At 42.7% G+C, this 23,753-nt stretch overlaps 1 protein-coding gene across 1 annotated transcript in view; it reads right to left on the bottom strand.

Moving 5' to 3' along the window:
• The window catches only part of ABHD17C (abhydrolase domain containing 17C, depalmitoylase), a 31,098-nt gene extending 9,051 nt beyond the window's left edge, over nt 1-22,047 (bottom strand). Inside the window, exon 1 of the mRNA XM_042824334.1 lies at nt 21,261-22,047. Coding sequence (XP_042680268.1) covers nt 21,261-21,793 — 533 coding nt within the window. The 5' untranslated portion in view covers nt 21,794-22,047. The remainder of the gene's footprint in view (nt 1-21,260) is intronic.
• Nucleotides 22,048-23,753: the final 1,706 nt, after the last annotated feature.

The raw sequence follows: 23,753 nt of genomic DNA, 5'->3' as shown, positions 1-23,753 counted from the left end.
CTGTAGGCACCTACTGCTGGCCAGCTCAAGCCAGGCTCAGCTACAGCACCAACACATTCCAGTCAACCACCAAGAATCCACATCCCTGACTTTCTTACTTACTCTGGTATGGACTAACAACAGATTTGAGACACACCAGCAGGTCTGTGCGACAGGGAAAGGATAGGAACACTGCTATCAGCAGACTACAGTGACAGGATGGGACACAGCTACCTCCCATTTAACGTGCTTAGCTGTAGGACTGTAGTTTGCACTGTGCTCCCACCCCAGTTTTCTGAAACAACAGCATGTGTTTGTGAAGTACTAAAAGCTTTCTGCTGACAGCACTCTGTACAGACTAAGCATTATCATTAAAAAAATCCTTATGAGCATGAGATACTGCATTTATTTTTCTTCTGGGCTTCAGCTTCAAGCAATACCAATGGAAAATTCACCACTATTTTTATTCCTTCCTTACTCCCCTGCAAGCACCAGAGGAATGCTGCTGCAGGACTACAGAAGTGCCATACATCCCAACCCTGCCTGTTCTCAGCCAAAGCCACAGGAGCTGTGCCAATCCTCCAAGGTGCTGAATACATATTTTCAATAGTGAAGCCAGTTCTTTTTTTCAGAATTTCCGAATCACTGAACTTCACCACACCTTCTACTTTCAGTTTTGAAATGTTAAGGTATTTGCTGCCCCAGTACTCTTTACCTAAACCGCAAGGCACATTCATCAGCATGGATACAGCAGCAAATCCGGGTTTTCAAGCTACTGAAACCCAGTTGCAGTATCTATCTCAACAGAGAACACCACAGAAGTGTTTTGATAACACAGACCCATTCATCATGCTGTTGAGGCCTACTGTATCACTGCTACTGAAATAGGCAGCTACCGCTGATCAAGTTCTTCCTTCCAACAGAGTATTTAAACAGAAATGACCAAAAAAACAAGGTAATTAGCTCATGTGCTCTTTCAGTATGAAACCGTGCTCTCCCCCCTCAAGGGAAACACCACAAGGAAATGATTCAATTTTAAAATATGGAGCAGGAACCTATCACACATCTGGAATGATACAACTCAAAGCACATTTCGAGGCAGCAGTGAATTCTCAAGTATTCTTACTAGAACAGGCATGCAACTCCGAGCAAGTAAAGCCTTCAGACCTCAGTACAAGTCTGTTTCCTCCTCTTTACACAAGTTCCTTAAATTTCCCTCAAATTAAGATTTTAAACATGCACGTACTTAGCAACATGGGCATTACAATCATTTCAAAGAACAATGAAACCACCACAAATTACTGTTACAAACGCATTATCTCTAAATGGAACAATTCAGAGAACTTTAGATTGCTTGTTAAGAATTTCAAATAGGTTTCTCTGAAGAATCATTATAAACTTCCATAAGTGATGTGCCTACAGTTTCAGCCCCAATCAAGTAAAAAACCTACTTGCTGATTGAATATCTTGAACTTGAGATTAAATTGTGGGATCTTTATGTCAACAAAACAAAAGAGATTTGCTCAGTAAGTATTCTTGCAAGCAATTATTTACATTATCAGAACAAAATACTGAATTTCACATCCTGCTTCAGCAAGCACCACTCCAACATCTCAGTCAAAACATCACAGAATTCACAGCTGATTTGCAGCCCAAAGCCAACACCAAATTGAAAGCAAGGCATTAAAGTTTTTTTGTGTGAACCATAACATCAACTGTCAATGAAAAAAAATCAGAATTACTTCACAACTCACAGGAATCCCTGGCACACAGTAAGAATCCCTGCGCCAGTTTTTCATTCACATTTCCTTGAATTCACACAAACATAGGTCTACAGTTCTTCACTGTTTTCACAGGCACAATAAACACTGACGCTGATTCTTTAAATTAGGTAACGACTTCCTTCTCTACCTCCTTCCTGCACAACTCTAAGTAGAATATGGTTCAAGTTCAGGTGTAGCAGACTCAGCACTGAGTTCATGTTTTCATTGTAGCAGGAGCCAGAAACAGTTTGCAGAGTATTCTGGCTTATGAAACTGCAAGAAAGAGACAATGTGTGTTGGCACAGATCCCAGCACGCTGTCACAGGAGCAGACGCGTAATTGCACAAGTGCGTTCACACAAAAATAATTTCAATGTCTGCCAAAAAAATTTAATCAAGGAATATACTTCAGTTTCATATCACTACTATTTTATTGCTGCTTTAGAGAGTCATTTGCTTACACTACGGAGAAAATCCACAGCTAATCAACAGAGGCCAAAACCGGAGTTACAGAACAAACCAAAGACACCTGAAAACGCCCACTTAAAGGTTATTTTAGATGTTCACTCTCTGTAAATACTGTTCTACAACAGGCAACTGCAGCACTAACACAGTGATATAGTACAGCTTTTTTTGTTTTTGTTCCCCGGCCCCCCCCCCCCCCCAGTATAAATAAATGGATCACGCAGAGGCAATGTGGCTTCCTCCAGGCACTTCTGTAGGACGACCAGCTGCACTGCAGCAACACACATCAAAGCTCTACCACTGCTTCCTGGTTACTGCCTTGTGATAACCAGCTATGTGCTATCAAATATTGAGAACTGTGGCCAAGGTTCAGCCAAGTCCTAGCACACATATTGAATATCCTTGGCAAGCTCTATCAACCACAACAAAACCAAGGCAGGCAATCCACACACTGCTGAGTAGGGATGGCACAGCATGCTTGCCCTGAACAATTAAGGCAGGTGACAAAAAAGGCTATTTCATGTCATTCTCTGGTATAAACTATAATGAAATAGCATTTTGTATTAATTGAATTACACTCCTTGGAAAAAAAGGCCTATAACCATAAAATTAGGGAAGAAAAAAATTTGACTAATTTCTAATAATTAACCAGATGTATTTCTAATAGTGTTTCCTGAGCAGTCACACAAGCCTCCCCACCTCCTAGTTCACATGCCAGCACTACACTGCACAATAGCAGAAAAGTGACAGAATTAAAAACTCCTCTTTTTGCAGACATTTCTCCTCCTGGATTACTTCAAGCACGATGAAGGATGTGGAAATGAGTACCTGACACTGAAGTCAGGCATACGGATATATAATAACTTCCACTTGTTAGGCAAAGAAAATGGCCTTCGCTAAACCAACAAAAGGTGGAGGGTAGAAAAAAAAAAAAGAGCTAGTTGGAAAATACCATTCCTCAGGTGTCACATACCAGCCTTCTCTCCCCCAACAGCACCAACTGCTCTAACAAACACTGTTACCTCCACCAACTAATCTTGCCTTACATCCCCCCACCCTTACAGCTTGCATCAACAGCAATAGCAGAAAAATCAGCTCACGCAGCACTACTGCACAGCTTAATCCAGAGCCTGCCTCATTCCCTGCTGGGGTACAACTGGTTAAACTCAGTACTGTACAGGAAAGAAAAAAAAGAGAATTATGTCAGATCCCAAGTTCGACACAAGCCTACATCACACTGTAAACACAGTACTCAGACATGCCAGATGTTCAGACAGATTATTCCTGGTTCACTCAGGGGGTTCTGGTTCTCAGCCAAACTACTGTACCTCCTTTCCACAATCAATGGCAGTGGAGAGTTCAGATAAGAACAGAAAGAGCACATAGAGGAAAGGAAGCACGGTAAAAGATACTAAGAACTAGATGTGTTTATTCCATAGGAAAGAAGGCTTCAGAAACATATGGCAACAGGCTTCAAATATGAAAGAAGCAGCTGCAAAGATGAAGATGGAATGCACTCTGGCTGGTTTCAACAGGACAAAATGGAATGAGCAAAAATTGCAAAGGGGCTTAGGTTAGGGTTTTTTTCCCCCTATCATCTGAGAAAGTACTTAACAGCCCCAGTGAGACAGCCGAATTTCCACGACTTCATGTTCGCAAGAACAGTTCAAACCACCACCTATCATGAGTAGGTCACAGATAACTGGTCCTGCCTTGGGAATGGATGGTACTTTCTCACCTCCATTTCCTGCACTTAAGTGCTCAGAGGGGCCTCTCACTGAGGATAAGACCAGCATGTTTTCCTGTAAACAATAAGGATTACTGTTTGACATAAAGTGAATAGATTTATAAAGCTCTACATCAGTAGCTTTACGATAGGGGTTGATTTATTATTTTTAAATAAATTCCTTAGAATGTTAGCTCCTCCAAATAGAACAAACCTTTTTCCCCATCCAAATGGGATCTTAAATTACTTAGTGCCTGAAGATGCCATATTTTAACAAGGAAAACATTTCATTTTTTCCAGATTCCCCAGTACAAGTGTGTTCCTTCTCCAATTTTGCCATCTTTACAGTTGTAGAATTCCACACCATGTACAGCACTGCCACATGCTCATTTTGCACCATGTTACCACCATCCTGCTGCCAGCCCAGCCATGCCACAGCCCTGTACCCTGGCAGGAAGCAGGTCCACTCTACAGCCCATCTGCTCCTAGTCATAAATCAGGCTCTTCCTCACGCCCATTTATAGCTCATGATCTTATAGCAGAGACCACTCAACAAAAGCAGAGTGCATCTAGCCACTCTAATTTTCTGAGCATTCTTTAGGCAGAAACGAAAGAGAAACAGAGGATAACAAAATAATTGGTGGTGTGCGCCATCAGCTGGGAAAGACTTCTGCAAATCCACATTCTGGAAGTCTCTTCCAATCTAGCTGAACTGAAGCTAAACGGGATACAGAGGACAGGGCAGAAAACACACATGCCATGCTCACTGTTTTATTTATTTATAAAGAGGTGCCAAGAAAGACCTCTTGTTTTCTCCCGCACTGAGAACTCAATTGTACTTACAGCATGACCCCCAACCCCCCAATACAGTTGAATACTGAACTCTGGTGTTCTGTTTATGTCAGGCTGCCTGTTTGTCTACCACATGAACTAGCTATTATGTATAAAGGCCTGGCTTTGAAACAGTTGTTTCTGCAGGATGGAGTAGTTGGGTTTTTTTTCCCCTCTAGATAGCAACACAAGATACACAGAAATAAATTTCCAGTAAAACTACTTTCACATTTAATCGGGAACCCACATCATGGGCATACTGGTATGAGAGAACAACACAGCACTGCCTTCACCATCATTCATTCTCTCATACTGAGACAAAGTCAGCAAAAAGGCCACTGAAAAATGAGCAGTGATGTGGCCGAGCCTTCTGTTGGAACTTGTATCTTTATCATTCCACTATTGCACAACACTGAGATGAATAACACTCCAACACTCAGTGCGCGCTCACACAATGAGAGGAAGGGGACACTTTCCTCAATTAGTCCCATGGGCTTTTCTTCAGTTCGTCTGTTGTTAAAGACATTGGCTGCTCAAGAGAGCAGGACAGAACAGCTAATAGGAAGCAAACTACTGTGACGTCAGGAGCACAGGTTTTGTCTTCTGCTTATGATGAAACTGTGATTTATATTTAACTTTTTGAAAGTAAGATTATACACATGTTGCAGAACAAAAAGAGAAGCAGCATCTCCACATAACAGAAAGAGGTGCCCTCTGCTGCACTTGGTGAAGAATCCAAGCCCGCTGTGTCTGGCATGACGACATCTGAAACACATTCTGAGAAATGTGAAAAATCAGTTTCAATGATTAATGGAACTTTCTGACCACGGTGCCCTGCAATTAAGGGTTTCAACCAACTTCTCACATGTACTCACTGCAAGGGAAGAGAGAGACACTAAGCTTAGTTGATGTAGAAGTAACTGTAAAGAATCTACGTGTTACCATCCTCTGGACACTCAAAGAAGCCTATAACCAGCACATATCATAGCCCTTGTTAACTTACTCTCTCCTTCAAAGAAACAGGCACACTTTGACACTTTAGCACTATTTGAGATCTTCATCACTAAAGCTCTTCAAGCCTCATTTCAACTCTCCGCTCACAGAAGTGAATACAATCAAAACCACTGGAAAGGGAAAGACAATCTAACAACAGAAGCAAGAGTTAAACACAAACATACATTCAACTGTATTTGCTTCCTTGATTGACAACTTTAGAAATCAATTACAGCTCTGAAGCCAGCACCATGCCACCAGGTTAAGGTTTTGAAGACAAGTATTTCCCCACTCTCCATAGTTTCTTGCTCCTCCTAAGTGCTTTCTTACAGCAGCTTTGATTTACACCATTTAGTCACAAGATACAATGGGTGGACAGCACACTAAAATGAATCTCGCACTTAAGTTAGTTTAAAAACAGAGCACTGGAGTTGCTTTAAAGAAGTATTTTGCATTTAATTAAGTTGGTCAGTAGCAAATAAACACGCAAGAGAGAAGTATTAAGTTTTATTTATCAAAGATAGGAAACCTTCACTCGCCTCTAAGAACAATCTTTGTTGACCACACCATCAATAATTCACAAAAAACAGTCAGCTATATTCCATTATATACTCTTTACTGTAACCAGTGTGCAGTATCTATATAGCCAATCTGAGGTGCATTTAAGTAACTTGTTACAGCAGAGGAAGTTCTGTCACTTTCACAGAGAAGCTCCACAGTACCTTCTGGAACGAGGAATTTATTACCTGCACCCCCAGCTTCTCTCTCATCTCTATCCTGTTGTGGTACCTTCATTTCAGCCACGCACATCATACCGCATGTTTTGTAATACAACAGAGCTAAGATATGTAAACATTTAGAGCACTTTAATATCTTAAAGTTTGACAGCCTGTAACAAGAAGCCTGCACTTCCACTCTGCCCTCAAAAGCTGGAGAAAAAATAAAAAAGATAAAATGCTTCCTAAAATTGTACTCTTAAAAGGATTGTTATAGAACACCTGTGTTGTAAGAACAAGATTTGATGATATCCATGCATGTAAATGCAATATCTTTCTATATAAAGATCTCAAGTAAACCAAGGTATGTGACTACAAGTATAGAAAGTGCTCTTGGGGGGAAAAAAAAAAAAAAAAAATCTGATTCCATAGGAAACATTTCTTTAACAGTGCAAATATCAACTCGGGTTATGCAGTCCCACCAGTTCTGTGTCTTACATTTCAATTGCTGGTTGCCTGGTTCCACTGTGTAAAAGGGAATAACACAGGTCTGAAAGAAGCAAGCTCACAACTCTCCAAGCATTTCTGTTCAGAAGCACTGTGTTATTCTTTCAGTACTCCCACCTGTTTGTTGGGGCACCTCTGACATCTCGACTAAGTCTCAAATATACTGCTCTTACCCTGACTCCTCTTTAAAGGAGACACTGAATTAACTTCCTGGAGTATTTCCCTCACCTTCCCTATTTGTAACATCATGCAACACGGTTCAAGGCCATCCTCCTCCAGCACTAATTGCCAAGAGCTGCATCTATTAAAGTCTTAAGCCTCTGACTCATGAGCTGGGATTACTTATCTGAGAAGCAGTGCAATGGCTTCTGACCTGAGCTGCTGCTGTTCCACCCATCGCAGACAGTTCTGCCCTTCCATCACTTCAGCTGCTCTCAGAGCAGGGAATAATTGCTGAAGCATGCAACCCAGAACAGGGAAGAAAACAAAAATGAAAAAAAAAAAAAAGAGTGGCACCAGTGAATTTGAGAACGTCTGGCTCTATTTTCTGAAAATACTGCTATCACTGCATAAGCATATAAGCTGAGCAAGCATCCTGTCCTCGTGCAGGGTCACGTATAGATTTTCTCTCCTAAATATATCCCTGATGAAATTACTCAGATGTCTTAATTTAGACAATACAAAGCCCCTACACACAGGATTTTTCCTCTTCTTTCCCAGTCAGCACACAGCTCACCTGGTACAATTAGAAAGCAAACTAGTCAAAGCTGGTGACAAAAACTTCACAGCAACACTTGGATTTAACTGAATGCTCTTGATTAGGTTTTTATCATCTCAAGAAAACAAGGCTAACCTTAAATGGTGACCAAACTCCAAATAGCACCTAAAACTTCCAGGTTTGCATAGATTAGATACATACACATTAAATTAAAAAAAGGCATCTCCAAAACAAGATCTCAAAATAGGAGTACATGTGAGCACTTCTAAAAGCAATTGTCTTGATGCTCCAGAAGAGTTAAATGGTGTGCCATGCTGGAATTAATCCTTTGGGAGACCAGTATTAGGAAGGCTACGCGGGGGGAAGGGAAAAAAGCAGATCACTCATGCTCTAGAACTACTCATGTAATAATCCCACTGCTGAATCCAAAGGAAACTAACCAGCTTTCTCACGTGCCTGTGTCAGTGCTGTGTTGGCTTTCCAGTTTTCTCTGATACTCCTCTATTTAGTTTCAGACTACATTAAAATATGTAGGCAAAATATCATCTGAAAACATGCTGCTCTCTTAAAAGATAAAGGCAAAAGATCAACCCCGTTAAGTGAGCAGGTTTGCTGCAACTGTTTGGTATAACTTACAGTTTATCAAGTATGTGGCACTGATTCAGTATTCTTCTTATGTCACAGAAATTTGTAACTGTATTCAGAAAACAAGTTGATAAAGCTTTTCACCATTATCTCCATAATGCCAACAGCAGGGAACAAACAAGGCAAACAGCCTCAACAAACGGCAGATGCTTGTATCTGAAATCCATTTAAAGCAGACAAAGTTAAAGCCATTTTCAGACTGTTCTTCAAACCCCTGGAAATCTGAATGCAGTCTCTCTCGCCAAACACCAAAGCCAGAGTCTAAAGAAGAATTCATGGGGGCTGGAATGGATAAGGATTACACAGCCTGGATGTGCTGCTGCTTCCCATCCCATCAGTGCTGCTCTGGTAGCGATTCGAGTCTTCAGCAGAAAGGGATTAAAAGAACCACGAGGGGCAGAAAGGGAGGGCAGCAGAGAGGTCCTGCTGCAAAAACAACTGGTATCTATGAGCAGTCCTAGGAATTCTAAAAAGAACGGACTGCAGAAGGATGCAGCTGTCCCTGTTACATGAATATTTTATGGACAAACATTATATGAAGATGACTCAGCTGGCAGCAGCGTTCCTTGTATAGTTAGATTAATATGCTCATTCATGCACTACAGAAGAGCAAACAAAGTTATTCAATAAGGCAAAGATAGCTCCCAAAAGCAAGCAGCACCTCAAACAGACATCTAGGGGCTCAATGCGGAAGCTAAGTGAAGAGGAGCTGCAGCCCTTGTATCCAGGAGACCACACATCCTGCCTCTTCAATTCTCAGGAAATAGCTCACCTTTCTTGGAGTTACTCTGAAACCACTTCCACAGAAATAAAGAAGAAAGGCAACATGCCCTTTTGATTTGAAAATCAAAACATTTGACACTTCCCCTGCACTGACGTAACTTGTGAATCCTCAAGTGGAAGAAATCCTACTTGGATAAATGACACTGTGACCTTTATTTCTCCTCACCCTCAGCTAAGTGGAGAAAACACATCAGTTTTCTAAGCGCTGCAAACACCGAGCTTTATTGCAGTGTGAATTTGTATGCACTTAAGCATCTGCTTTCAGAGTGAAGAATATTCACATCCTCACAGAGAAATACCACTCTCTTGCTTTCTATCATCCATTTTCAGCTTCATTTGTTAAATATTTTAACAGAAAGCAAGAGCGATAACTGCCAAATGGAAGCAGAAAGTCATTTCATGAAAGCAATCTATTGGTAGAAAATATTTTTCCAATGTTTTTGCAGAAAGAAGAAAATCTCAGTGTTCTTCATTTCTCATCATTTCTTGGCACTCTGACTTGAAAATCAGACTCATCAATTCCCTTCTGCTGTGGTGTGCAAAATCGGATCTCAGAGCAGCCCGTATTGCCTTCACAAATAAATGGATCTTGAGCATTCACTTCATGCTGATGACAAAGACCAACCTCCTTGTACTACCAAACAAGCAAAAATACCCAAACCCTCCTCTCAGTTTAACTATGTGCAGCTTCTTTGCTGATCTTGAAAAGAAAAAAAAATGAATTCACATTGCAGTACCACACAAATGGGAAGCTGCACACAGCTGAAGCATCCTCTCATCATTCCGTTCTTGTCACCCAAAGATGGGATGACCAGAATTAAAGACTCGCTGCTACACAGAATCTATGCATTATAAAGCAACAGAAATTTAAATGTTGGTGTGACACTTGATTTTTTTCTTCTGCACATTCCTTTAATGAACTTTTAACACATTCAATGTTCAGATCTCTCTAACTGTCAATATAAAGCTGAGATGATTAAAAAAAATACACAGCAATCACCAGGATTAACAGCACCAGATGTTCTAAGACAGCAGACACAGATAACTAGTTCAGAGCTTAAAATCAAATTTCCTAGCCAAAGCCCTCATCCTCACAAACCTGGGGCTAAAATCCCTCCTCCCTTTTTCCCCAGTAACTACTGCTTGCAATTCTGAATCACTGAGCACAGAGTCAGCAATTTTCCCCTGTGTTTGGTAGAAGCAGTGCTGAAACCTGCATTGTGCTCTCCAGGAATTAGAAACAGCACCAAATCATTCATTTATTACACAAACAGATGCCTGCATTGAATTACAAGCTAAAAAACCCCATTAAGCCACTAAATTTTATCCATTTTAAAGTAACAAGTGTTAATCTAGGAAATGGAATCAGTACTTCAGTACATTCAGAAAAGGACTCCCTTTTTCCTAACTTTTCTAAAGTCATCAGAAAACACAGTGCTGAAACCAGATCACGTGTTTCAGTTTATCCAGCTCTTATTTGGCATGATTTGAGCTTCTGTGGAGTAAAAGGCATTTTGTCTACACCATGCAAAGCCAGAGGTTTTAATGGTCAAACAGCATGCCTGTTGTGTACTTTGTTTTCCTCACCAGTGCCATAACTACTCCACAGGGCCAATTGCTTCTGTAATCTTTTTGTCAAAGACTTCTTGAGGGAAAAGGTTGAGGAACAGGAAAAAGATGTTGGCAGTTATGAGACAGCCACTCCAAAGTAGCAGTAGGGATCAAGGACATCTGTTAGTGCAATCACTTAAGTGCATTACTCCAGCTGATGCTAAAGTAGATACTGACCTGCAGGCATAGTTTAGAAATAAAAAATACATAAACAAATAAAAGGAGCAAAAAGAAGCAGCTTCTGTGTCCTATTTGCCTCCACATTTGTGATGCAATTCTGGTAAACCAAACAGGTTCCCTACTTATTTGCAGTACCATCTGAGAACAACTGGTTCTGCAGGAAGAAATGCCAGCAGTTCCAGTTTGTGCCACGCCAGCACTTAACTGCCTACCAGCAAATAAGCACAGCATGAAGGAGCCTTGTGCTGATGGAGTTTCTATTTCTGAAATGATAGGTAATAGTGTTGTGCTTGGAAGAGTTGGCGTATTGATGCCTACTTTAGCCATGCAGCCATTTGGTCAGTAACATTTTGGCAGTGTAGGTTTTCTGGAGTTCACCGTTTAGTTACAAGCTGCTGCTGCATTTCCTATCAACACACACTTTTCATATTCAGTTATTTAAAAAGAAAGTTTTTCCCTCCCTCCCAGTACCACAAAGCTCTCAAGACAGAGGCAAATTAGAAATACGTAATGAGAATTTTAACATAATATTTAAGAGAAAATTGGATCAGAATTTTGATCAGCTTTATAGCAAAGGGCAGAAAAGAAGACAGCTCACAACAGAGCATTGCACAGAAGCACTGGGAGCAGTGGAAGGAAGAGAGAAGCCTTAACTGGCAAACGATGCTTTCTAAATCGAGTCCCTTTCCCCTTCAAAATCCCAGTAACAGTGAGCTAAGTTAAAACTAACATTGTTCCAAATTAACACTTACTTTGAAATTAAAAAGAAAACAGAAAATTGCCTATGAATGTCCAGCCAAAGAGACTAATTACAATAATCAAATATTATTATCTCTGCTTCAGATTTCCCTGTTCTGTAATGCAACAAGTTTCAGGCTACATCCAGACAGGAAACATCCAAGATCCTCAGGTTTAACACCCTGCATTATGGTCATTATTAAACTGGATTTTTGGATGGAAAGGGTAATTTCCTGAAATAATTGGAAGATGCCAGTTCTTATTTGTATAAATAGCATCTGTACAGTGTCCCACACAAAGCGAGTACAGATCTCAGATGAGCTCTGACAGAAGGGCATGCAATTTGGAAGGATGGTGTATTTGGCACCAGCTTGCTCAGTCTCAGCAGAATTATAAAAGGCTAGAGAAGAATTCAATAGACCAAGGAAGCCTTGCAGCCTCTCACCCTTCACAAATTTAGGTCAGTGCTGAGGATTTATGACAATCTCACTTTTTACACCAAGAATTCAGGCTGAATTTAAATCATATTCAAGTACATCCTTAAACTACTGGCATCTCTGTTCTTTGTTAAAGCAAATATAAAATAAAATGATTTCGTTATTTCAAATCCAACTACTGCATAGCAAAGTAATAGCTTGAAATCTGGCAGAGATCCAGCAGGAATTAGGACCTTTTAGGCATACTGGTCTGGCCCTAGGTGAAACACCACTCGTACCACCAACTGCTGCACTGACTCCTGAAAGGGCGTTTCTTGTTCCAAACTGATGCCTGCAACCTATGGTGTAATCATTAACTGGTCTGAGGCAAAGGTTACATGTTCATATACTAGTAGCCATTAGAATAGTAGAACTGTAGTTGAAACTCTACCCCACCTCTTCCTCCAACTTGGTACTTTTACAGCTGGTAAGGTTTGATAAGATGGTCATACCCAGACTGAAACGCAACAGTTTTCTGTAGCATTAGTAAGATACACGGAAGCTACAATGCAATAGGAAAATAGAAAAGCTTCCACAGTAGGGATCAACAAAAAATATATTAGGAAGAACATGCACAATGCAACTCCATTTACAAGTTCAGTTCCATCCCAGACTTAGGAAAGCAGAAATCAGTCTGGCTTTTGGCCAACTGCCTCAAGGTAACAAATTGTCCAGGAAAACACCTCCAAAACAAATACTATGCTGAATTACCTTCTTAAAATGAACCAAAAAAAAAAAAAGCACCACACCCAGCAGGACATACACATACTTCTATGAGAAATTAAGCTATAAGGAACAAACAGCACTTTGGAGAAAAGTTTTCTAAATTTGGCCCTGGAGGACACACTTCAACACCAAGCCCATTTTCTTGAAAGGTGTCCCTTTCCCAAGGCTGTTAGATATTCATCCTACTCAAATTCATCACATGTTGGTGAGGACTCCACAGAGAGAGGACAAAGATTAAGATCTGTACAAACAAGCGGGCCCAACGTTCAGAAGGGCAAGTTAAGTACTAAAAATTCCTTTGAAGTGTAGATGGTTTGTATACCACAAATGCAAAATCCTCAACAGAAGTTTAGTCCCATATTACTGTTGGCTCTGAAAATAAATTGCAAGTCTTATTATAAGCAAAATAAAGCACATGAAATAGTTAAGACAAATGACCTTTCCCAAGGCAGATCCTCTATTTTAATTTACTATAAATAAGCCTTAAATATCATAGAATAATAATGACATAAACTCAACTGCATCTCAGTTTCTCTTACACAGGAAAGAACTTACAGCCATTCTTGCTGCTTTGCTGCTACTGAACACCACTTTTCAAGTTCTCATAGAACATCCAAAGCAAAGCTGACCGCAAGTCAGCAGCGAAGAATGCCCAGAAAGATCTTACAATCCGAGCAAACCCTTTTCTAAACAACCCTCTTGTTGAGAGAGGAACATTGCAAGCCATGTTACTGAAAGCACGCTTTCGTGAGAAACACGCTCAAGTCCATCACAGAATGTTCAGACTCCTCAGGTCCCATTACTCATTACCCCACATCTATTGGCTGTACATGCAAAGAAGCAAACATGCCACATCACACAGTCACATCTAACTGTTCTAACACACCAGGACCTCGAGAAATTTGGCCGTGTCCTATACAAAAATTATTTTTATGAAGTCTGTGGGAGCTACTGACTGACACGGCATGCCTTGAGAAGGGCTCCCTGCCAGACACTGATATATCCAGCCTGCTCCAGCAGCATGCCTTGGCTGATAAACAGGGCTCACAAGAGTCAAAGTTGTAAAGTAACATTTCAATATGTAAGCAGGAATTTCAAAATAGACTTGGTAACGTATCTTCCTCTTAGGTATATACCCCAAACTGTCTAACATAACAATTAATTTCTAATCAACAGCCAAAACAGGAATTTCATCTTGAAAGATGTACCTAGAAACAATTTCAAAAGACTACCAATAAATAATATTACTTCCAGACAAGCACAAATGAAGTTTCTCTAAGAAATCTGCCACACAAAAACCACAGCTACAGCAGTTAGCATGTTTAATTTCAATGCTTCCTTCTGCACTTTGAGGCAGACTCAAAACCTCATCTTCCACGTCACCATTTTTCACAAACCCACATAGAATTTCCTTTTTGTCATTACCATGTTATAGATTTATTTCAATACTGTAGGGATTTCCCCACAGACACGAGTGCTCCTTGGAATACGTGAAACCAAGGGAAGGAAGACGGATGGAAAGGAGCAGGATCCTGCTGCACAGCACAGAGTTGGGCTACATGTGATTGCTCACACACACACTGTACTAGGAGGAAAAACAAAAGCAAAAGGCCTCCCACAACCAACAAAACATGCAGTTTGACAGCAGCAATGAAATTCCACTTCACTGTCAGATTGAACACACGGGACTGGGGTATGCTGCTCATCCAAGAACTGGAAAGCAAGCGAGCCAAAAAATAATTGCTCATTCACTACACCAGTCTCTACTGATCTCAATTACATGCTGATTTTTCTACAGGCATGAGGTTTATGTTTGAGCCCACAACAAACCTGAGTTTGAACTAGACAAAATAATCCTTAATTGTTTACGCATCTGGTCAGTATAAGCAGTCAGTGCAGGCTTAAATTAACATGAAGAAGCAATCAACACACACTGAGAGCTCTTGTACCTTCCTGAGATTCAAGAAACCACAGCATGCACCTCACCTTATACATGGATAAGGTATTTTAATTTCTCCAAAGTGCAGTGGCAACTGAAATGAACTAAAGTTAATCACCAGAGAGGAAATTCTGCCCTTTTTAGGTGCTAATTAGCAAAGCGACCCTGGAATGTGTGCTAGCGTGCGAGCATGCTATCTTCAATATATCTGTAAGTTGTTTTATGGCTCATATAAACTTCTTCCAACACAGTCTTGTAATTGATTTATTTCTGAGAAGGAAGGCAGAAGGGACTGTCACTTATTCATTAAATGCATTGCTGGCTTTGAAGAAAAAAATAGCAATGTTACTTGTCCATTTAATTAGTGCTACATAATTTTGAGACTTCAAGTCTTCAAGTAATTTTGTCTTCAAGTCAACACAGAGTGCAACTGCAGAACTAGTTTCCTGCTATTTTTCTTAAAAGCACACTTGGGACAGGATTTCAATATCAAAGTTACTATAATCACATTGCCTTTCTCCACCATACAAACCTCACCTTAAAACCAAAGCAGCAATTCAGACATATGCTACAACAGCGAGGCTCCAAAAGGCTAATTGCTTGGCATCCCCTTTGTGCTTGAGCATCTCTGCATGAGGAAGCAGCACAGAACCAAAAAAACCTGAAAACCAAAGAACCCACCTGCTTTCTTCATCTCATACAGAAATATAAATAACTTTGCTCAGGAAGTGCAAGCTTTTCCTCACAAAACCAGCCTGACGCCAGCTCAATTCTGTAGCTTAAAATGTTACTCTAACTGCATTCCCAGGTATCCATAATCCTGGACAGAGCTATTAACTGTTGTTTTCTTTTTTTCCATTTGTTCTTTCCACTTGCATCCACAAGCAATGAGCTACTGCAAACTCAGCCCAGTGCCTGGAAACAAACAGCACAAAAATAAGCCAGTACCAAAGGACAGAGGCTGCATTTTGGAGGGATCCGTTGTTGTTTCTGAGGTTGAGCCAGCGCTTCAGCGTGTGGGATTTAGCACCACAGCCCCTGCATCCTTTACGTTTGATGCCCTGGTGATGCTGACACCCGGCCCACGACCCTCCTACAGTGGTGTTATCTAACATCCTCCTTCAACGGCTGCCTTTCAGACCATCCAAACTCAGGATGACAAATATCATTACCCAAAGGTTCTTCAGCAGCTTAGTTTTCTGCCCATATAACACCGGTTGCAAAATATTCTTGACAGTGAAAAAAAAAATCTCACTTTCTTTAAAACATGCTTTGATCACATAGACTCCCGACAGAAGTAGGAAAATATTTAACAGAAGTACTTTCTTTTACAGCAGTGACTAATTCACGTAACACAACACCAGAGCTCAACAAACAGTTGGAGTGACTTTGAACATCAGAGCACCTGTTTTAAACAGTTGTCAGTATTTGTCCCTGGGATGCTAATCATCTGAATTAATCTCAGCTCATCACAGACACTACAGCAGACTATTCTATTTTTAAGACAAGTTCTACACTGTTTTTCTTGAAGTACCAACTGCAGCAGGTAGAATCGATTAAGCCTTAAAAAACAGCCTCGATAAAAGTTAGGAAGCATACATTAAATCATCCTTTGTGGACACCTTGTCAACATCGTTAAAAAGCTGGGAACAGGAAATAGCCTGCTATGGTCAATGACAGAAAATGCCAAAATCTAAACCCACACCCACATCTACGAGGCTCAACCACCAGCAGGTCAAGGAACCACATGAGCACACACTGTCTACCACACATCAGGAGAACATCTGAGCCTTTTTAGCCAGAGACAACAGCAGTGAGAGGCAACACAAGGTACTCAGATTAATGCAGCCTGTCCACTTGCCTTCACCCTCTACCATCCACAACTCAGCTGCCATTTCAGCCTGCCTACCAAGTGATGCACCATGAACAAGGAAGCAGGGTGGAACCTGTTTCTTCTCAGCATTCACAACGAGCCAAGCACAGCCTTCGACCCTCAAGATTTACATTGCTAACTTTACACCAAAGCCTCTGCCTTCACTGCACAGGTATGCTGTTGTTTTTAACCTGAGGAATATGCACACAGAGTAGCAGACACCCGCGGCCTACAGTCAACGCTAAGCTGAAAAACAATGCAATTTGAGTTTCCTGATTAATCAAAGTGCCGTTGTAATTTACATACGTCCATTTACAATTTCAGTGCTTGATCTATTTATAGAAGTAGTAAATAAATCTCAGCTATTTAGCAATCTGCACCAGTACATTTCTCATAAATTGGGCATACATCCCTTCAGTGTTGGGAAGGTGACTAAAGAAAGTAGATGGAAGAAAGGTGCAAAAATCCTCTGGGAAAAGTTATACTTACAGTAATAGATATTAATATACCACATCCTGATTGTGTTTCTATATCAGCATTTATGCTGAGAAATTTTATTCCTAATATAAACCATGTTGGGAAGATGCTGAATGCTTCACATCCACCTCTCTGCAATAAATTATGACTCCTCTCCTCCCAAATCCACACAAAGTGCATATTACAAATTCTTCAATTAAATACTTCTAGAAGCACTGAGTGGAAAGAACGAAATAAGGCTGAGTCTTTAAAAGGGATTTCAAGGGTCTATACAGAATAAAAACCATTAGGTTGAACCTGAGAGCCAAAAACACTCAATCCAGAGAAATGAAGCAAGGTCATATGGGGCAAGACAGTGCAAACGAGAGAAGATTCTGGTACATAGAAAATTAAAGCAGAAATAAACTGATTTGGTAAATCAAGGGGGAAGAATGAAGCAAACGCAGAGTAACTAAATGAACACAACCTCTGAAGTTATCCACCAATTCCTGCTAAGGAAACAGCAATAAGAAGTGACAGATAATCAGCATAAGAAATAATAAAATATTCATATAATGAAAGTAGTGAGTTTTTTTTAAACAAGTTTTAAAGACGATTAAATATTCTAAGGTAACTGCCACCCATTTATCAAAAGCCCTTGCATTCCACTGTATCATTTTACAATTCAATTCCCTTCATTGTGACAGAAGACAGATTTCGACTGCCCAGTTAAAAATGGAAGTGAACCAATGGACTGAAAGACAGACTCAAGTGTATCTGTTCTGAGAATGAAGTACTGAGATAATACATTAAAATCTATCATTTATCAAACGTTAGTATTCCACTTGTTAATCAAATGGAAATACATTTAAGCCCAGATTAGTTATTTGATATTGGAACTAAAACCTATGCTACACAGTTCAACATCTCAAGGAACATCTACAAAAAGCTATTTCAAGGGGATAAAATTAAATGCCAACATATTACGTAGGCTGGAAGCCGGTTAGCACTCAAACTTAACAATTAAAACTCATCTGATCAACAGGAAGCAAGTTACCTCTTACAGTGCCCTAAAGGAGTGGTGAGTAGTTGACACTGATTCTCCAAATTGATAACTGAATGGAACAGAAACCTCAATGACGCTATTTTTCACCAAGTGTTTTATAATCATTTGTTACATAAGGTTTCATACCCAGCTGAGTATGTGATAGCAAGATCTTCATTTCAATACCTTTAAAAATATAGTCAACGTTTGCAGGCATGTTTGTAGCCACAGACAGTTCACCACCATTCCTAGAACTTGATAGCCATCTGTTTTGTCCAGGTGTAGTGTAAATTCTTGTCCAACTCAGTACAACCTTCAAAACACACTGATAAATTCACGTTTAATAAGGATCAGTTGTACTTCACAGGCACATTTAAAAAAAAAAAAAAGGGAATCAACACTTCCAACATTTAATGATCCCTTCCTGCTGCCAGGTGCAACGTCTGGTGGATTCAGCAACAGCTTCCCACAGAACTTAGCACAGATGACTAAGTGCTTTCTATAGCTAGTGAACCTCTCCTATTTTAAGGTTTCACTTTTAACTACGCATTACAGTTCGCTACCACATGACTACAGGCCAAACGCTGGGAATTCGCATGGAGAATGAAACCCCACGCAAACTTGGAAGCTACCAATGAACTGCTGGAGCAGGAACAGCATCGTACGACATTTCACCTCAGAAGACAGACTCGTATTTTTACACCAGAACATCTCACTTAACAGTGAGCTGTCTGGACATATTAAACAGCTAAAAAAAAAAAAGTGGTCAGTCCTTTAAAGTTCACACCATTACTGTTTAGAGAACTGCTGAGCAGGAAGATTATCGCTTCCTCCTAACAACCATGGAAGTCATCTAAGAGGTCAGAATCTAAGAAACAAACAAAACTAATGAAGTCTACATTTTAGTGTAACCAATTTTAGATTCAGTGAACTGAATCTAAAACACTGTAATATTCTCTTTGGCTCCCAAAAACCTAATGATTTTAACACAGCTGCTCTAGCAGCACTCCCAGTATAGAGCTAAAATCTGAGACTGACAAATACAACAGTGTAAGAGTTTGCAAAATACAACTCACCATTTAGGAAAAGAACAAAACCTTAATCTTGTAGAAACAACAGAAAGGACTCCAACATAAAATTATAAGCTTCCTTCAGACACACTTAAGTAGAAGAAGCCAGCTCTCACAGCAAAACCAGGCACACATTGGCATCACCTCTATATAATCAATGAATATAAAGATGTTATAATTATAAAATAAACAAGAGTTTGGCTAAACAGGTCATAACAAAAAGAAAATAGACAGAATTCTTACCTGCATCCTGAGCTCGCTGCAAAACTCCAGAAGGGGGACCTCCAGAAGAGATCCTTCCCCACTGGTAGTCAGCTCTTAAATGGGTCTGGGAGAGGTGCAGCCAGGCTCCACCCCTTCCGGCAGCACAGGAGAATTGCCTTCACCTGTGCTTCCAGGGCTGACTCACTGCTCGCCTCAGGTGGTCAATCAGAGGTTCAGGCAGTCATTCAGCAGTTCCCATACATCCTCCTAGCTCAGGCTTCTCAGTAGGCCTGAGTGAAGGACTGCCTTGTTTCAGGGTCTGCACTGGTCTTAAACATGTGCCACGTGCCTGAGTGCTTCCAAGCAGATGTGAAAGCACATTTCCAGAGCTATAAAAGGTTTTCTTGAAAAGGTATCAACTAAATAGTAAGATGGAGAGAAAACACTAAAGGACAAGCATTAATCAGGCCTAGCTTATTCAAAGCAGTTCTCTCTTCTTAAAGCTCATTTACATCACCCACATGCAATATAGTGATAACTAATCATCTGTTTTGCACAAAGTCTATCAGATTATTTCTTTACATAAAGCCATATTACTCACATTCAAGCAACATCTTTTTTTTTTTTTGTTTTTAATTTTTAAGAGTATTGAAAAAATGAACCCAGAGTCTGTCACCATGCAGACAGAACACTTGCTATGAGAGGGCAACATTCCCCAATGATCTTAAACTCACTTGGGCTGACCAATGTCAGAAGCCAGCTGGACTCTACAAGGGACCAATCCCTAGATCCTTGAAAAGCCAATTATCTAAATTAGTAACAACTCCCGTCACTATTTTTGAAGCTGGCACGTATCCCTAAAACAGACATTACTCCATGTAAACCAAGTTCAACTACACAGCTACAGAGCCAAGAAAAGAAGACATCTTTTGCTCTTTTTTATTGCCCTAATGCAAGAACTTAAACTTTCTCAAGCTCCCTCTTCCATTCTTTAAGAACCATTTTTGCAACAGCAGAAGTCACTTGTGGTCTCTGCGGACAGAAGCCCAGGAATGCCACGCAAACACACCAAGGAGTCTGATAAAACAGCTCTGTTCTGGATTTCCCAAAAGATACAGGCCCCGTGCTGCTACTCACCACACTTGCCAGAGCCTTCTCATTACTGTTACATCCCTTTGGATGCCATCTCCTTCAGCATTTCTACCTGGCAGAATCCCCAGTTCTCACCCGTCAACATTTTTTCCTTCCACCTCACTGCCCTACCCAACTTGGTAACAGCAGTTTGATTGCCAAAAGAGAAAGATGTGCACATCACTTGAGCTTGTGCAAAACGCCAGACGCGTTGCAGAATGACAGCAGTTTCCTGGTAAGCACCAGGCCAGGCCACTGCCAAATTCAAAGCCTAGGCTCAGCAGGTTTGCTTTTAAGAACAATAAACGTTGGGAAACATTTACACCAATGGAAACCTCAAACACAAGGATTTTTTTTTTTGCATCTGGCAAGCTCAATCCGCAATCAGTGCGGTACCTTCTGCTCAATACAAAGATTTATAACGATAGAGCAACAGCTAACACATAATACGTCTGCATAAATCCCTAAATCTAGAAAAAGCTCATGAATGAAGTCTTGGACATCCTTCAAAAAAAGCTATCTAGCAAATCACTGTAACTGTTGGTGGAACATCCACTGACACCATCAAGGTAACTCAGATCATCTACAGACCCTTCCCTCTGCCTCTCAGTGGGTCAGTTAACTGTGCAGACACCACATTTCTTAGGGTTAAACAGACATTGAAGCACCTCGCACCCAACATTTACCTTGTCCTGAGGGCCTGCCAGGCGGCATCAATGTCTGCATACAGGTTTTTCTCAGAGGGCTTGCCGGTGCTCACACCATAGCCGGAGTAGTCGTAAGAGAAGACATTGCAGTTGATGCGGGAGCCGAGGCCAATGTAGAAGCTGCACATCTGGCCCAGGTCCACAGCATTACCGTGCGAGAAGAGCAGCGTGTAGCGACCAGTGGGCGCACAGCGCACGAACATGCAGCCCAGCCTGTTATCTCGAGCCGTGCGGGAGAAGAACACTTCCACGGCGTCCAGTTCCCGCTGCGAGTACTGCCAGTCCGCCCGCTCACTCAGGTGCAGGCTGCAGGTGCCCGATCCCGTGGGGGTGGCAGCCCCAGAGGCCGCCCCAGCCTCCTGCTGCTGCTCGGGGGGCAGCACGGTGTAGGTGGGCTCCGGGGGCAGGAAGGCCAGCTTGGCAGCGATGCGGCTGGGGCACGGCGGGCAGCAGAACAGCCAGCACAGCTCGCCCAGAGAGAAACCGTTCATTCTGGGGCCTTGTTCTGGCATCAGAGACGCCGGCGAGAAGCTAACCTGCGTTGGGATGGAGTCGAAGCGGCCGACCCGCCGCCCTCCTGCAACGCCTTTGAGGAACTACAGCTCGCCAAGAGCGGCGCAGCTTTCAAACGAGCCGATAAACACAAATCGCACACGGCACGAGTACGACCAGCCCCCCGCAAACAAAACACCGCCAGCCCTACGGGGGATGCAGCCCCCGGCCCGGCCCCCGGATACAGAGGGCAGCTCGCAGCGCGCAACCCACCGCCCGCACGGCCCGCGGCCCGCAGCCCCCTCGCAGCCCCGGCCCTTCCCGGCTCCGCCCCGGCCCCGCAGACAGCGAGCGGCCCTCAGCAGCCCCCGAGCGGCGGCGACGGGAGGAGGAGAAGGAGAAGAAGGAGGAGGGTCCGGCGGGAGGAAGGGGACGCCAAGGTCGAGGCTCAGCCGTGCGTCGCCGCGCTCAGGGCCATGCCGGCCGCGGCGCACAGCAGGAGCAGGCAGCGGCCATGTCCCGGCGCTCTCCCCTCGTCGCCGCACCGCTTCCGGGTTACGGGCGCGGGGCCGCAGGTGCCGGCGGGGACGAGGCGGGGGCCCGGCCCTGCCCACGCTGCGCCGTCCGCCACGGCTCGCGGCTGCCCCCTAGGCCTGCGCTGGGCAGCCCGACAGGTGCGCGGAGAGGGGCGGGGCGGAACGGGGAAGGAGGTGAGAGGAAGCTCGTAGCCGGAGCCAAGGCTCGAACGTTCGCGCTGGGAGCGCGCCGCCTGGCCCTTTAAGAGAGCCCCCCGCCGCGGCCTAGGTCACGTGCAGAGGGAAGGGGGCGCCCCCTCCCCCTCCGTGGCCGCCCACCGCTCGCGCATGCGCGGCAGTGCCGGGGGTGGCGGGGCGCTGAGGCCGTTTGCGGCCCCGTGAGGAGGTCAGCGAGGGGCTCAGTGTTGCGCTCGCCGCGAGGCTGTCTGGCAGCGTGCTGTGCCGTTCCCGAGCCTTGCAGCGCGGGTCATCCTGAGGAAAGGGCCGGTTCCAGCTGAGGCCGCGTTGCTCCCTCTCGGCCCCGCGTGGCTCTGATCACACCAGGCTGTACGGAACGAGGGCTTTGAGCCCCGCTCCAAGCGAATTGCTCTTGTAGATGCATAGAAATAAAAGCGGTTTTGGATTGTAGCATCCACAGCACTGCTGTCCTAGCGTGTGCCCTGTGTCCCAGACTGCACGGCTGTGGAGACCTGCGTGTGTTTGCTTGTGGGTTTGGCTGAACGTGACCCAGAGCTTCAAGAGATGCCACAGAGAGCTGATCAGACACACAGCCAGCTGCCTCAGCCACATTTCAGGCTAATAAACAACATCCCAAATAATTCATTGGAAAAATTAGCAAAATAGTTAGGGCACGTGACAGATCCACCGCTGGTTGTGGTTCCATGACTGGACGAGTCCGTTGCTTCAGAGCACTTTTTAAAACCCAAACGACAAAACCTCTATGTAGCATGATCTGTAGACAGGCCATGCGGCTGGAAGCCCACGCAGCTGTGCTCAGCCTGTCGTTCACATACATCCAACCACCGCCCTGCCTTCATGCCCACCCCGCACATCTGCACCTTCCCAGTGCTCTACTAACGTGGCATTTACTTGCCTTGAGGAACAAAGCTTCACAAAGGGCATTGAGCTGAGGAGCCGAAGTCATTTCATTAGTGATAAACCTGTGACTATTCCAGTATGAACACTTGTTAAGCGTAACAAAGTTTTTTCAGAAAATCACAGAAGAGTCAATCATGTGTGATAATCTTTTGTCTTTGGCATATAGAAAGTAAGGCCAACCCCCATTTACATCAATCTTTAGTTTTACTAGCAATGGGAATTTTAGAAATCCTAAGTTCAGTCAGCCATAATTGTGTCTATGGTGATTGTTGAGAGAGAACTTGACAGCTGAGTGTCTCCAACAGCTTGAAAGCATGGCCTCTGATGCAGACACATTTCCTCCAGA

This window comes from Centrocercus urophasianus, unplaced genomic scaffold, assembly GCF_019232065.1.
Source record: "Centrocercus urophasianus isolate 14NV4802_14NV808 unplaced genomic scaffold, USGS_Curo_1.0 seq_23, whole genome shotgun sequence".
Classification (NCBI taxonomy): Eukaryota; Metazoa; Chordata; class Aves; order Galliformes; family Phasianidae; genus Centrocercus; species Centrocercus urophasianus.
The sequence above is the reverse complement of the archived record's forward strand: the minus strand, read 5'-3'. Positions and strand labels throughout refer to the sequence as shown.